The 16,524-nt window shown below is 38.2% G+C and overlaps 1 protein-coding gene across 1 annotated transcript in view; it reads left to right on the plus strand.

Annotated features, from left to right (window-relative positions):
* Window positions 1–16,524, plus strand: part of LOC139710868 (bone morphogenetic protein 1 homolog) — a 44,564-nt gene that overhangs the window by 15,644 nt on the left and 12,396 nt on the right. Inside the window, exons 4-9 of the mRNA XM_071622790.1 lie at window positions 9,612–9,741; window positions 10,542–10,720; window positions 12,796–13,029; window positions 14,133–14,351; window positions 14,708–14,824; window positions 15,540–15,685. Of these exons, the coding sequence (XP_071478891.1) occupies window positions 9,612–9,741; window positions 10,542–10,720; window positions 12,796–13,029; window positions 14,133–14,351; window positions 14,708–14,824; window positions 15,540–15,685 (1,025 nt within the window). The remainder of the gene's footprint in view (window positions 1–9,611; window positions 9,742–10,541; window positions 10,721–12,795; window positions 13,030–14,132; window positions 14,352–14,707; window positions 14,825–15,539; window positions 15,686–16,524) is intronic.

Here is a 16,524-nt window from a genome sequence, read left to right on the forward strand (position 1 = left end):
TTATTATTATTATTATTATCATTATTATTATTATCATTATCATTATTATCATTATTATTATTATTATTATCATTATTATTATTATTATTGTTATTACTACTACTACTACTACTACTATCATCATCATCATCATCATTATTATTATCTCAAAAAACAAAACAAAACGGGGAGTGTGCTGATAATACACAGTAGTGTTCGCCAGAAATCAGCAAACCCGCAAGACATCACTCAGCAAATTTCCCGTCTGGTCCGCCACAAGCGCCGAGAAAGCACTGTTCAGCACTCAGTGACATAAATGGAATTGCTACACAAGGCGCTATAGCTACTGATCACTAATTTCTTGCCTTTGAATCATCTTTTGAAATACCATACGTAAATATCCCTTTTCCTGCGGAACTTTCTGTCTGATTTATAAACATCACGTAGGTAGAAAGTGTACTTATTGATTATAAAAAAAAAGAATGTTATACAAATACTTTCGCACATGTATGTGTTCATACACTGTAAAAAATTTGTTTAGTTTCTAAACACCTAACTAAACACTTTTCTGTGACAGTTTAAAAACACTGCGACGCGTTTATTTATTAAACATGTTTAGGAACTAAACACATGCTGTGTTTATTTTCAGCACACCCGAGGTGTTTATCACACACACATGTTTATGTTTTAAACGGTTCTGATGTTTAAAAACTAAACACCTGCTCTGTTTATAGCCTAAACACCAAACGTTTACACCATAATCACTCACAGTGTTTAAATACTAAACACCGCACAGTCACATAATCACCCACAATGTTTAAGATCTAAACACTGAAACAAAAAATAAACATGACGCACTGTTTACAATGTAAACACTGCGACATGTTTATTCGCTGTGACAGATTAAAAACACTGCGACATGTTTATTTGCCATTTTAGTGTTTATTCTCAGAACACATGTCTGATTTTTAGATCGATCACAAAATTGCATACACTAAACATGTGACATGTTTACATATTAAACATCGCAATTTCTCAGTGTTTATATGAGACATGTTTACACCTTATACATGCTGAGTGTTTATATGAGACATGTTTACGCATCATACATGGTAATTTCCACGTGTTTATATGAGACATGTTTACACATCATACACTCATACATGCTAATTTCTACGTGTTTAAATGAGACATATCATCATGTATGTTAATTCCCATGTATTTATTAATGTAAAGTGGATTGTTTCCACTTTTTTTTTTGCATGGAATGAGATAAACGCATAACATTATATAGAATTAAATTTACCCAGAATTTACCTCTGAATGCAAGTTATCAAAACATCAGTCAAAGCTTGGGCAATATCTGATGAATAATAAGTTGAAATCCTTTAAAGGGGAAATCGAGTCCAATAAATAAGATAGTCTGATAAAAAAGAGCAAAATCTTACAAGTTTAACAGTAAAAATTTTAATGAAATTGGACGAAAAATAAGGAAGTTATAAAATTTTGAAGTTTTGCTAATTTCTTCAAAGCAGTTAAAAGTGGATATGAATATGCAAATGAGTGAGTTGACCATGCCATAACCTCACAATTTTCCGTTGATCGTGTACAAAAAAATGATGAAATGCAATGTTTATGTTAATGAAATGTGAAATATTATGGTATTGCTGGTTGAATAACTTCAGAAAAGTAATCAGTTAGATATATCAGGACTTGAGCCTCGGGAATAATTGCGTTTGAATGAAAAACTTGAATTTAAGTAAGTTGTGAGGGAATGACATGCCAACGTTGCCATTTGCATATTCATATCAACCATTCAAGAACTGTTTCTTCAAAAATTAGCGAAACTTCAAAATGTCATAACTTCCTTATTTTACATCCGATTTCAATTAAAATTTTACCAATGAACTCTTAATATTTTACTCTTTCTTATCAGACTAACTTGTATTTGGACTGGATTTCCCCTTTAAATATTGCCATGTTTTGCTATACGACACAATACTGAGTTAAATGCAAGATACCTGGGAGTCACTGGCCTGTACACGAAGACGTAAATGAAATTCTCTCCTACACACAGTAAAGTTTGTATATGCAGGAAATGGCACACAACTCATTTTGGAGGGAAAAAAATATTGCATTTAACAATTGATTTTCAGTCACATGTAATTCTTGGCCTACTTTCAAGAATTGCCGTCTTTCTACTATATTCAGAACTAATTCTTAATAGTATTGTAAAACAAACTAATAAACTTGTTGATTGTGAATTGCAACTCAACACTTCGGAAGCTTGACATGTATGTAACACCTCCAGGAACATAACTGCAGTCTGTGAACAAATCCATGCCGACCTTGAAGATTGCATCAATTATTGGCAAAGTGCTTTGGGGTGTACCCGAACCAGATTAACTCACGGCAAATTATACCATGCAAAACACTATGGTCGTATTGGTACTGATCAGGGAGTGTAGATGATGCACTCCATCATAAGGAGACCAAAAATAAATAAATAAATAAATAAATAAATAAATAAATAAATAAATGTTTTCACTGTATTTAGCCTGTGGTGAACATCTGCAATCCCTGATCAGTACCAATAATGGAACTTAAATACATACATGATATTGTTCTTTTCACTGCGACGATCACTGAAAGTACATGTAGGCTAACAGTACTGTATGGATTTTTCACTTTTGCTATTTTGAGAGAAATATCAGAATGTTAGTGGATTTCAAGGGGTGAGTGAGAAAAAACTTCTACCTTGCTAGAACCTTGGAGAAAGAAGTCAAACTCAATGGGTATACATGAATAGTCTCTTAGAATCTAATCAGTCTCATCATACTCCACATAATCATGGTATGGAGGGCTACTTTCAATCTCGACACAGCAGAGTTTTTTTGTAAAGACAAGAGGATATGAACAAAGAAAAAATAATGCATTGCAACTGGAGGCGGGAGGGTATGCAAGGCTGTCATGAACACGCGATGTGATCAGCAAGACTCCTCCCTTGTCAATTTGTCAGTCAGTTGCAAGACTCCTCCCTATTCTCCATACATGTTGTAATACATTTCTAATACCTCTCTCAATGTGACCGATTTCAAGAATATCTCAGAAAGAAAATATTAACTACCGAATACTGCATTTCCTATCAGGTCTACAAGAAAATTGCAAAGAATTCCAAACAAATGTAACTACTGGCCTCTTATTTGCGTCAAATATCTGCTGATTGATTGGAAGCACTTGAGGGGAAAAAATGAAATGGCTGATATTTTGATTTGATTTGTTTTGATTTTTATTCCTTTTGCACTAGAATATAACAGAAAGCCAATCGAACAAAGTTCTTGAGTAATACCTTAACAGTGAATTACAAGGACATTGGTTGATGAATAAAATGAAGTGAATAAAATTGTTTTTCTTAATAGTGCAAAACGATTTCGAGCAAGTGTCTTTACATGTTAGATAAAATTATAATTTTACGTACCAGCTGTTAAAAAAGACAATTACACATATCTATGAGCAATAAGAATGCAGGTGACCATTATCGTAAGCACAGAGGACAATAGAATCGCTTTGTTTTGGATATCCCTGCCATTTCAAAACCAATTTTCATCAAATAAGCATTGAATTCCTCTTCGAATTATATCCAGGCCCCCTACCTTCATATTTCTTTAGAGGTTCGTCATTATGTAATACACACACGGAGAACTGAAGCCCCATCGCATACAAAACCCTATCATCCCCCATATGATTTACTTTATTCTAGTATACAGGTTTAGATGCACACTGTCATTGAAGACCAAAAAAAAAAAAAAAAAAAAAAAGCCATAGAAAGGTTGCTCTAACAGGTGGGATGCCTCCTAATAGGTCTGTAGTGCATCATGACGATGTGAGACATCACATGGCTAGCGGGAAAAAAATTAGTAACATTCAAAATTATTATCCATGGTTCATTTCCTTCATATGGCATGTAGGCCTATAGATATACTGTATATCAGTATATCTTGCGATGTCCTTGTAATCCTCAGATGTTTGCACTTTTAGACGGGTTGTATAGTAAGCGCATGCATCTTTCATTCTAATCCAGACAGGTTTGGCGTGATCCCTGATCAATTCTTCCATGACGTACTGGTGCTGGTAAAAAGAAATGATTACACAAGGAAAACAAATCAGTTGGCTTTCCAATACAATGGACTTAACTGCTCCCATAGATTCTGAAAATGAATGGATAGCAAAGAAGTTGACTGAATCCATAAGCAAGTTCAAATTAAAAGGAATGACAGAATCCCTTCATCACATTAGCACTTTAATAGTGTCTCGCGTCAGTGTTTACTTACTTTGATGAATTTTCTGGAAATAATTCAAGTCTTTGTTGCTGTTGTTGTTGCTTCTTTCTTATTCATCATCATTATCAAGCAGAGTTACGACCATTACTGTATCATTTGTCTCTTGGGTGAAGATTTTCACATCTGTAATTTACACTTTCAACAATATTTGCAATAAATCAATTTTTCATATTCATTTTAGCTAATGGATTGGATTCGGGAGTCTGGAGTAGGTAATCCCACCCCCCCCCCCCAAAAAAAAAAAAAAAAACCAAAGCAAAACAAACAAACAAACAAACAGAAGAACTTAAAGCATCTAAAATCTGCATTTTGTAGAAACTCATTTACATGTCCTTTAAGTACAATTGTATATATTATTCATTGATTTGGCTCTGCAATTTTGAGTACATGTACTTACTTGATTTCCACTTTCCACATGGGTAGTATACAGTGATGTACTATCCCCAGTTGATTTACTCTGCTGACTGCACCATTCCTCGTTCTCTGCCAGCAGAGGTAATGTCTTGCAGAATTTAAACAGTCATCAGGACATCATCGTCACCCACTTTGGTGCCATCGGCATCCCTTTCCAAGACATCCTAATGGGCTTTACATTCAATTTTCACCACCTGTTGAGTTATGAAGAATTTACAGGGAATAAAACTGAATTTCACTCAAAATATAGTCACTAACCCATCGTCATTCACATGAAAGATACTTCATAACTTCGTAAAATTAAAGATACAGTGAGTTTACCCGCTAGGCCGAGTTTACCCATAACTACGGTACCGGTAATCTGTAGAGTGTAGGAATATTGTAACGTTAACAATACTAACACGTTACAGTTAGAGCGTTCCCCGTTCTAACGTTAGATTTAGAAATAGAAAACTAAAACAAACGAGCAAAATCTTTCAGGGCGTAGCCTATTTCTACGCCTACTACAGTTTTACATTAAATGAGGGCAATTTTGCAATAAATCTTGTTATTCACCGACTTAGTAGACTTAGTAGACTTACCGCTTTCATGCAGGCCGACCAGGCTAGAACTTTATCGCTTCGACGCCATCTTAGCTGGATCCACTCTAGTGCAGTATTAGTACGTACGGCAGTACAGTCAGTCAGTGCACTGCAGCAGCGCAGTCGATCGAGTCGTAAGGACAGTGTAGTGGACGATACCAAGCCAGCCTCGAACGAATGCGCACGTACTGTAGGCCTACGCACATCACGCTGCTAGGGCAGCGTCAGCCAGCCAATCAGATAGATCCATCCGTACAGGACGTACGCGCACATCTCCTTTCCCGCCAATTGTGCATTGATTATGGTCATAATTATGCATAGCACGAGTGTGCGCTAGAAGCGCACGCACAGGGCACCACTGCGTGCGTTGTGGCCGCGGCCGTCATGTCACATGCGCTGCTGACTTGTAGAGTACTGAGTAGCACAGTGTTTATGTTAAACATGTGCGGTGTTTAGAACGTGTTTACGAGGCGTTCTAAATGTAAACGCGTCTGTTTACCCTGACAGTAGAAGTGTTTAGGCCTAACCAACAAACATTTGGGTAATGCCCTAAACCATGAACGAAATTATTAACAAAGGCAACTCCCATTTTTTTCTAGCAGTTAGAATATAGAACTGTACATGCGAAACCAAAATATAAATTTATTACAGTTGTATTACATATTTTTAGGTTATCCTTTTTCCTTATTGATTAGGCATTTCCATGAAAGGCCTAAAACATGAATTATTTCATAGTGCATCTTGATGTCGTAACAGTTTCCACTTTCTCGTGATAAAAGGAAACTAGAAATTGCAATTTACACACCATTTCCAACACTTCTTCATATATATGGACATAGCCAGAATAAACACTCCAACTAAACACTCCAAGCTAAACACTTTAACTCTCAATACTTTACACGTGCTATACACACCGGGTGTTTAGATGTTAAACAAAGTGTTTAGATTTTTAACACTGTGTTTAGTTCATAAACATGTCGCATGTCGCATTTTTTACAGTGTACATAAAGGCAGAAGTAGGCTTACACAGGTCCATGATTTAGTTGTATTCATGCAAAAATACATACGTTAGTTTTGTAAGAAAAGTGAAGAATTCGCCGGTAATTAAACTTTGCCTTGTGGACACAAAGTGTGAATGAAAACGTTGCATTTAAGTGGAAGGTTTATCAACACATAAACAAATATGCCCTCGAATAAGCTAACCCTCAATTGAGCCATTTAGTGAAAAAGATTACCGTTCACGTTGCAAGAGACAAACAGCAACAACAGCAACAACAACTTAATATTGAAACAAAAAAGAAACAACAAAATATTCATCCTTATTGTCTGCACAGGTGACATTGATATATAGAAGAACCGGAAATAGAGAGGATGTACCACCTGCGTCATGGTTTCTATACTCTCCACAAATTTTGCTCCCCAAATGCTGCTCTTCATTAACCAATCTCTGTAAAATGATGTTATTAGATGCAAATACCCATTTTTCATCTACGCAGCGATCTTGTTTTCGTGTATAGAAAATAACAATGGGTTCCTGCCACGAGATTTCAATGCCAAACTGACATTCTATACCCTGAAGTCACCGTGTGTTTGATATTCCGAGGATTTCACCATCAGTAAGGGGATCGTTAAACGTGCTAAACAGCAGATTGGTCCCGGGCTTGGCTCCAGTTCATCGGCACAATTTCATAGGAACTCCAAGAACTTCCTGGATCAAATCGGTATTTCTCGTGGTTACTCGTACAGACGAAGCTCAAGCTATCTATCATCATAGCACCATCTTTTTCAGTAACCAACTTAGGAATTCATGCACGTCTGCTCTACGTGTGTATTTGTTTTCTTGAATTTTGTATGTTATATTTGTACATTCGAAGAGATGAGATGTTAGTAAAGTGCAATGAAAGTAATGTGGAAAAGAGATAAAAATTATAAACGCTTTAGATAATGTTATGTCTATAAACTAAGTATTATCTGCGCATAAATACAGAGCTCGGCATTCAAATCAATCACTTTGTGAGGGTTGCTTACGAAGTCGTCATTTCATGGTAATATTTCTTGCTGTGTGTCTCCATAGATGACAAAGAGCTCTGCGAATGTGCCTTGCTCGTACTTCTTTTTTTTCTTTTTCTTTTTTGTGGCGCAACCCAGGCAATAACATTACCATGATTATTTCCTCGAAGGCTCCTTTTGATTTGTGGATACACAGACTAAACTTTAGTTTCAGATGCGTCATCTTTACTGACATAGCATCTTGGGATGCTATTTCTTCCTTTAATATTTACGTTGGAAGAAATTCTAGGAACAACACCAGCAATGTATGCAAGAATGAGTATTATCATCATCATTTCAGTTAGCACAAATAATGCAAAATATGTGCTGCTGTGACATGGATGAGCTTACTCCAACCTTACCTTTCTGTTGCCTAATTTGTCATTTTGCCTTCCACCTTCACTTGGATGAGTATTAGTTTGTCAAATGTCTGCAGTGAAAAAGAACACGAAAATAACAAGGAATGTCAATAAAAGAAATACGTTTCCATTTACGTTTTATGCAAAGGTAATGCAACATTACCTCTCTCCTGGGAATTGTACTGAATACCACTTTTGAGTCTATAAATTCACCAGTATTGAAAGTCAGTGTGATAATTGAAGTCAGCTAACGAGTATATAGGACAAGTTGCGAATAAGGCATTTGCCATGAAGTATTAAAGACTTTTTAAAAGATTGTTTAAGTCAAGATTTTCACCTCCATTGGGGTGATCGGATGTTTAATGATACTTTTGGAGTCAACCGTTGGATTTCCCTTGCTGGAGGTTAAACGAAGACAATGTTTCTCTGCCTGGTAAGGGCTTTGTGAACTATGAAAGGATATTTGGTAGAGAGCTGTGTCGAAAACCTCTGACCTTCTTCCCCTTATTCCCTCGTCCGGGGAGACACTCCACCCTCTATACTGCGTCTTCGTGTCTTTCATCATTGCAAGGATACATTCCGACCAGTGCATGATGCTCAAACGGCCAAGCCCTTTCACACTAAAAAACAAAAACAAAAACAAAACAAAATAAAATAAAACTAAAGAACAAAATAAACAAAGAAACAACAAAATGAAATAAGACAAGGCAAAACAAAACATAAAGTAAAACGAAAACAAAAAAGACACATGAAGAGATATAGGAAAATAAAAGACGGAGAGCGGTCGTGTCAAATGAGTTTATTGTGACGATATGATTGCTACCCTCCGCTCGTCTTTACAGTCTGCGCATTTTCTGAGATTCGGGGTGCTTGTTGCTACTACAAACCGGCAACGTCAGTGGTCTTCTGGGTATGCATACGACCGTAATCAGAACGTTTGTGTCTTTACTTCCGGACCAGAGGAAAGCGTCCACTGTCCTTGCATTTTACTTCAATCGTTCTGCGAAGCTTTCCCAAATGCCCATGGCGGACCTGCAAGTACATGCTACCTCAGTTGTTAGTTTACAAGTGAGAAATGGGCAAGCTGGTGTCGTCGCATATCTCCAGAGTGTTGCACGGGGTTACCCAGGCTATACGCACACCCGTGACTGTTCTGTTGACATAGAGCATGTCATGGAATGTAGTTCCACACTATGTCACAGCTGCTAAGTCTCTCTGATTCTACAGAAGGCTTCCTGACAACTCCAATAATCTCTTCAAGTCTTTATAAGAGAATATAAACCTTTTCCCTGATTTGGGAACTGTTTTTGCCCACCGAGATGCATTTAAATAGCGTACCGTATCTGATTGCTCTATATGGAATCTATCAGATATTCTTGGATGAATAATGATGGCAGGCCTGCTCTACAATATGTGCCGTAGGCACATTAGTGTACATGATAATTTTCTCTCTCAACGACCAAATTCACGTAGAAACGATGTGAAACTGAAGTTTCCATAACAAAAGCTTTGGCAGTCAGACAAGGTTGCCTCACAGTGAAGAACATCCCATCTTGTGACCACTGAATGATTTTGTACTTTTCCTCATAACTCTCCCTTCTCTTTTATTTATCTATTACGACCACGTGAAATTGACAGATTTTCTATCTCTTTTTTTTTTTTTCATTTTAGGATTCACCAAAGAACTCGTTGTGACGTCTTGTTGGTAACAATACATTATTATGTAGCTGTTTCTAGATGCACTTCCAATTCCTTTTCCATCTATCTGCCCAACCGACAAGCCACCTCTGATATTTTGTGTTAGACTTTTCTCTACTCCTGGCCCATCTTCATATTCTCTATGTTATCTCTCCACATATCTACTCTTTCTCCACCGACACCTCACGCAGGTTCTCAGCGTGCTATGTTTAAACAAGCAATGAGGCACTGGGAGAATTATACCTGCATTACCTTCGTAGAGAGGAACCCGCTGGACAGTAACCATGACAACTACATAGTCTTCACTTACCAGGCCTGCGGGTGAGTATATTATTTTCGCGTATAAATAAGCAACCTCACGATGAGTCGTGCGGAGGCTTCATAAGCAACGCTTAATACACCAAGACATTTTCTAAACAAGCGTCACCTCCCGCACAGAATGAATGATATGAAATTACGGAACCTAATGCAAAAGGGGACGATTTCACGTTGATTTAGGCCTAGTGCCAGCATTGCTTATTTAGGACTGTATAGTCATACATGGTGAGCGCGAATATTCGTGTAGGTAAACAGAACGGAACAGTGACGAGGGAAGACGAGAGGGGGCGGAAGTGCAAAAACAAAATTGAAGGCATGCTGCCCAGTGGAGGGTACTGACCGTATACGATTAACGGGTTAAAGCCTTCACCTTTTAGACGTCTTACTGATTCTCTCTGTGCGTTCTCCTCTTTTCTTGTGTCTGTAGTACAAAAACCTAGCTGCCGAAATTGTTTGGTTGCGATAATGTACAATTACTACAACTTTAAACATGGAACTGCATGGATGAGTAAACATTGTGGTAAGGCAGTAAAAAAAAAAAAAAGCCCTGTTGTATTGCACCATTATGTGTTTTCCTTTTGAGTAGTATATGTCAGACATTTGCAATTTAGTAGCGATGAGCAAAGTTTAGTTGAAAGTGTCAACCAAAGATTTGTACATCAAATAATCTATAACGAGTCTGCAAAGGGGATATAAGGTCGCAATGTTTCGGCTGTGTTCATGTGTACGTGAATATCACTGCAGATGAGGAGCTTTAGATTGAAGCTCACCACCCCCCCCCCTTTTTTTCCCTTGTGCTGCAGCTGTTGTTCTTTTGTCGGGCGGAAAGGCGACGGTGCACAAGCGGTCTCTGTGGGTAAGAACTGCGACAAATTTGGCGTCGTCGTACACGAGCTTGGTCACGTGGTAGGATTTTGGCACGAACACACAAGACCGGACAGGAATGACTTCGTCGGCATCATCAATCAGAACATCGTACCAGGTATGATCAGTTTTCTTTTGTTTTCTTTTGTTTTGTTTTGATTTACATTTTGTTTGTGCATCGGATGAATTTTATTTACCGATCTATGACTTTGACAGTCATCTCTTCATTACACGTAGAGAAGTTAAAGTAATCTATATGCAGACAATCGATGTGCAGGTGATAAGTCATATAGGTTTTATTTCCACTAGACATAAAAGGACAGGATTACATAGGGGACACAGAGAAATACAGAAAAAAGCGAGGAATACTCAAAAGGATGGGGAAAAAAGAGAGGAAGAAGGAAAGAAAGCGATTTATCTCTAGAAAATGGATAACTGAACCCGCTATTTTAGATTCCTAGAACTCAGACAGGTACACCAGCTGCAGTTAACATACAACACGTGTTGACTGTTTTTCTATGAAGTTTTCCATGAAGTAATTGGACAATCAGATCATCGGCCTTGTAGCTCCAGACTCGGGGAGAGTCCTGGGCTTCGTCATTGGTCAGGTTCCGCCGGGGACGCGAAGATGGGAAAAATGTCTGCGGACATCCGGGAATATTACACTGTCATCGGTGTCAGGGTATGCAAACCAGGAAGTCTTCAAGAAAGACAATAAAATTGACGGCGAACAGAACAAAACAGAACATGACTAATTTCTCTTCAATCCCCTTTTAAGAGAGAGAGAGAAAAAATGATTAAACAAAGAATCAATGGAAGGTCACTAGATCCCTCCCCATGACCATAGGGGAGGGGCGCAAGAAATGTTCATACCAAATTGGCTTTTCATAAGACTCGGATGCTAGATTTTATTTTTTTTTCAAATGATAGAATTCATTGATTTCTCAAAGCAACATAATTCTACACAGGATGGATGAAATACATAATTATTACTTCAACACCATATAAAGCCATTTCTTTGGTACAGATAATTTAAACACTTATCTGTGTTTTTTTTTTCAAATATTCAAGTAATTCCGTACTAGCAAACATACAATAAAGGGATATACTATAATTATAATGTTTTCTACCATCAATGCACAATACATAAACTCATTATAAATGCTATATTGTTATCCGATGGATATCATGCCGAAAACTACAGTATCTTTATTTCTACCATGCGTGCAAGGGTACACAATAATGCAGACAAATGGCTGCACCCAACCAAAAGTGATTTGCCAGGGACCTACGAAAGCAGCAGATTATGACCAGCCCAACTCCGTAGTGCACACAAAAATATGTTTTCATTAACATAATTATTCATAGTTATTCAATAAGTGAAATCTTGCTTTAGTGTAAGAATGAATGACAAAAGTATTAAGCTTTGTCCACTTTACTCGAAATTACCAACCATGGACCCGGGCCGCCTTCACATTCATACACTCAATTCCATATCGAAAATAAGACAAAAATAGCTCTTGGCAGTCCGAAAGCCCGCCCAGGCCCACCCGACATAGCAACGACGAGTGCAAACACGCGGAATAAGTACCGCATGACCATTGCAATGTACAGGCTGATAAAAGGAAATTCGTCAATACTAATAGGCCCCATGGGAAGAAACATTTCAAATAATTTGAATAGTAAATGAGAAAATCGAGCAACAATTGAAGAAGTATCGTGCTACGTTTTAATTGAGAAATTTTGAAATATTCCATCCAAAGTGTGTGATAGATCGTTGAAATTCAATTCTAAATACTCAAAGGTCTTTCGTGTGGGAGGGGATATCCCCTCCCCCCCCCCCGTCACTAATGATACGCTCTCTTGTATGCGCGTTTCCCCTCAAGAGTGAACATAAACTTTCCCAAACCCTCCAAACCCTCCAGAAACTATACTACTGTATACTATACTACTACTATGACTATACTATGACGATATTGCTATAAATGGCCCGATTTGTCGGTTATCAATAATCGAGTATAAACCACATACGGAGAGCAACGGCGATGGTACATGTTCTTTATTTATGCCTATGTCTATTTCAGAGCAAAAATCGACAGTTTCTGCACTCTGCAGGCATATGAGAACGTTGTTTTACCTTTAATGAATGTCATGTCTGTTTTTAATTTTAATGCATAACATTTTTAAACCCAGGTCAGGAATATAACTTCCGAGTGCTAGACGCAGCCGAAGTGAACTCGCTTGGAGAGACCTACGACTTTGCTAGCATCATGCACTATGCCCGGAACACGTTTTCCCGCGGGATTTGGCTGGACACTATTCTTCCTAGAAAGGATCCCGATTCCGGAGTCCGTCCTGAAATTGGTCAACGAAAGCACCTGAGCAGAGGGGACATCATTCAGGCCAATAAACTCTACAGATGCCCCAGTGAGTACACTTTTTTTAAATATGCGGGAGCTTGCATGGTTGGTTCGCAATCATTAATGGAATTTTCAACATCTGGTAGGGATAAGGCAAAAGGCTTTGCCAGAACAGTTTCCTTTTCTTTTGTTTGTTTATATTGCTCATTGTTTGTCAAAGTCTAAATAAGTTCCTGAAATCTTTTGACTTTGTTGGTCCTGCACTCTGGCAAACTGCATCGCACCTCCTACATGAGCTGTGTGTATGTGTGTGTGTGTTGAATTACAGGCTAAACAACAACTCATCCGATACCAGAAGAAAGCGAGCTCATGTCGCAAGCATCAAGTTTCATGAATCAGCCAAGATGGATTGCTTAATACAATGTTCCCCACTCATTGCAGAGCTAGCTTACGAGCCTGTCCGTTCTTATGTACACCCTTGTTAGATATTTAGTAGCCAACTGATGTACTAGACGCCTTCATTCGACGTTGTGCCGCCCAGACACGATGACACTGATACGTTACGTGTGTAGGAGGTCAAGGATGTCGGTTACGGAGAAAACGCGTAGCTGTCTTCCTGTTTGCTCTCCATTCTAATTCCTGGCAACGAACAAAGCACATGAGCAGACAGTAGCGTGTTGTCTCCTGCAGTTTGCTCACAAACCTGTGTACGCTATATATTCCTGTATACAAAACAGTTTGACGTTTAATAGACCGTAATGATTGTGTTTTTGCCTCACGTTTGTCGAGTGACCGCGATGTTTATGCACGTTTTTCAGTACACGTTAATGAATATTAAGATGAACATTTTACATGCTACCCTAAATACATTTGTTTTAATTTGTTGTTTTTGGCTACTCCAAAATTCAGATATGTGACTCTTACATTATTGGGTTCTATCAAAGTGATTATTGTTTGAAATCACTTAATTTCATGTATGCATGTTTCGACGGATAGCATTTCACTATGACAATGTCTTGGTTCTAAGGCAAGGCTGTTTATAACACATTGGAGGATAACTACTAGTAAACAAGAAACAAAATACACGGAATCAAGCACACTAGCAATTTAAGAAACTTGATAACCGGACACTTCTTTCTCCGGCTCGCCTGTGTCTTATACTCTGTGTAGAGTGTGGTCGTACTCTGCTGGAGTCGTCGGGTAACTTCAGCTCTCCCGAGTGGCCGGGGCGGTACGCCGGCGACCAGACGTGTGTGTGGCGGATCTCAGTGACACCAGGAGAGACGATCAGCCTTAGGTTCACAGGCTTCGAGCTGGTGGGGAGCGACGGCTGTTGGTATAATTACCTAGAGGTTCGGGACGGTCACTGGAGACACTCGCCACTGCTTGGTAATCACTTCTCAAAGGTCAAAGTTTTAAGGTTTCCGTGATATGAAAGTATCACTGTGATAAACAATTCGTATTCATCAATCCAGTATTATTGCTTTTGTGTAGTGCTACTGAGTGTGAAAAGAAATTATGACCGAAGTTATTATGAATGTGAATCGACAATATAATTATTTAATGAAGCCTCATGGATCCTGTAACAAAACTGTACACTAGTCACTTTTCAACAAACATCCTGACATCGCAAGTCAAGCGTATGGAATTCGAAAATTTGCTAATCAGAATGTGTGTACTGACATTACATTCAACAGCACTCTTTCCTCAAATCATATACATGTACTCGTATACGTTGTGTCCAGGTCGATTCTGTGGGGCGTCTCTACCCGATCCGATACTCTCGTCCGATAGCCGATTATGGGTCGAACTGAAGAGTTCAGCACACAGGTACAGCAGGGGCTTTTCAGCGCATTACGAAGGTAAGCGTCCCCATAATTATAGTTCATGGTGTGAGCTGTTTCGGTTTAAATTATATTGTCACTGGGGATGAATGTCGTTTGTTAATGCATCACCGACCGACTGTGTAGCATCGCATACTATTTGCAGGATTATTTTTTTTAAATAACATATTTTGTGATGAGACAATACTAAAAGGTTATGTTTCTAAGTTGTTCCCTCCTCCCCCCCCCCCCACCTTAGTATAATAGAGAACACGCCGAAGCTCTAATATATGACTGAATTATGCAATATGTGTGATTGGATATTGATCTATTTTGCCACCCTTGCTCAAATTGTAAGTGATTTTTTTTTTTTTTTTTTTTTTAGTACCAAAATCGAATTTCTATGTCTACGGTTTTAGATTGATTTGATGAATGCCTGTGAAATAAAATTGGTAAATCTATTAAAACCAAAAAGTGACAACTCACCAAGCACCTTATACATGTATTACAAAATTTGAACCTCATGGTCACAATAATTGGCTTACAGAGGCATTAAACACTAGAATGAAATTTAGTCGAGGGGAAAAACAAGAATATTTTGTACACTTGTCCGTGTAAAGCTGGGAAGAAGTTAAGACTTATTTCCTTTGCCAATTGTCAGTACCATAGATACTTTGTGTTACCGTGCAGGGATACCAACAGGAAATCTATGGTCAAATTGACTGTGGTGAGATCAATATTTTGTTCTCTACAGCCATATGTGGCGGTCACATCGAGCGGATTTCGGGTACTCTGCAGAGCTCGAACTACCCAGACGACTACCATCCGAACAAGGAGTGTATCTGGCATATCACCATGCCTGAGAATTATACCGTGGGACTCAGCTTTCAGTCATTCGAGGTGATGACCTGTCAGGCCCAATATTCGACTCCTGCCCATGATGACTAACACGAACATTCCAAAAACCTAATGAACGACGGAAAACAACGACAACATCTTTCGAGTTTCGCCATGTATTCCAAAGTCCCAATCAAGACCATTTTCCCCTCATGAAAGAAACAAACAAAGATTGTAACATATTGTAGCAAAACAAAATTGACGTCATAAGCCGAAAGCGATACCTGTAATTTTATTATTTTTTTTTTCATTTTTTTCATTTTTTTTTCATTTTTTTCCCCATTTTTTTCATTTTTTTTCATTTTTTTTATTTTTTTTCATTTTTTTTTTGGGAGGGGGGGGGGGGGTGGGGGAGGGGGTCACACCAACCTTGTTTGTTGTCATTCCCCAGTGGCTGAGAACCTCGGGCAATCACATCTGTATTTCATGCTTATTTTTATATTCTCAGACTTTCCCTACGCTTTGTGCTACAGACTTTGACAGTCTTTGATATTGTTAAATTGCTGCAAGTTAAGAATGGCTTATAGTATGTCCCCAAATAATCAAGCTATCACGGAAAATAGAAAATAGAACACCTTACATGGTATATAAAACGATTTTATCACTGACCTTTTCACGAATCGTATAGCAACCTGGAGACGAAACACATCAATGTGACAATCATATCATGTTAGCATTACCATATATCTATGGCATGTGACAGTGTCATTACATAACCGCAAATTAATGTATTGGATTGCTTGAACTATGCAGAGAGCATTGGCAAAGGAAAAAGTTTTTCATTCAAGCAAATTCATTTCATGGAATCGAAGGTGATTAAAACTTCACTAAAGCTTTGAAAA

This window comes from Diadema antillarum, unplaced genomic scaffold, assembly GCF_040938485.1.
Source record: "Diadema antillarum isolate AM-2024a unplaced genomic scaffold, OU_Dant_1.0 seq00001581_RagTag, whole genome shotgun sequence".
Lineage (NCBI taxonomy): Eukaryota > Metazoa > Echinodermata > Echinoidea > Diadematoida > Diadematidae > Diadema > Diadema antillarum.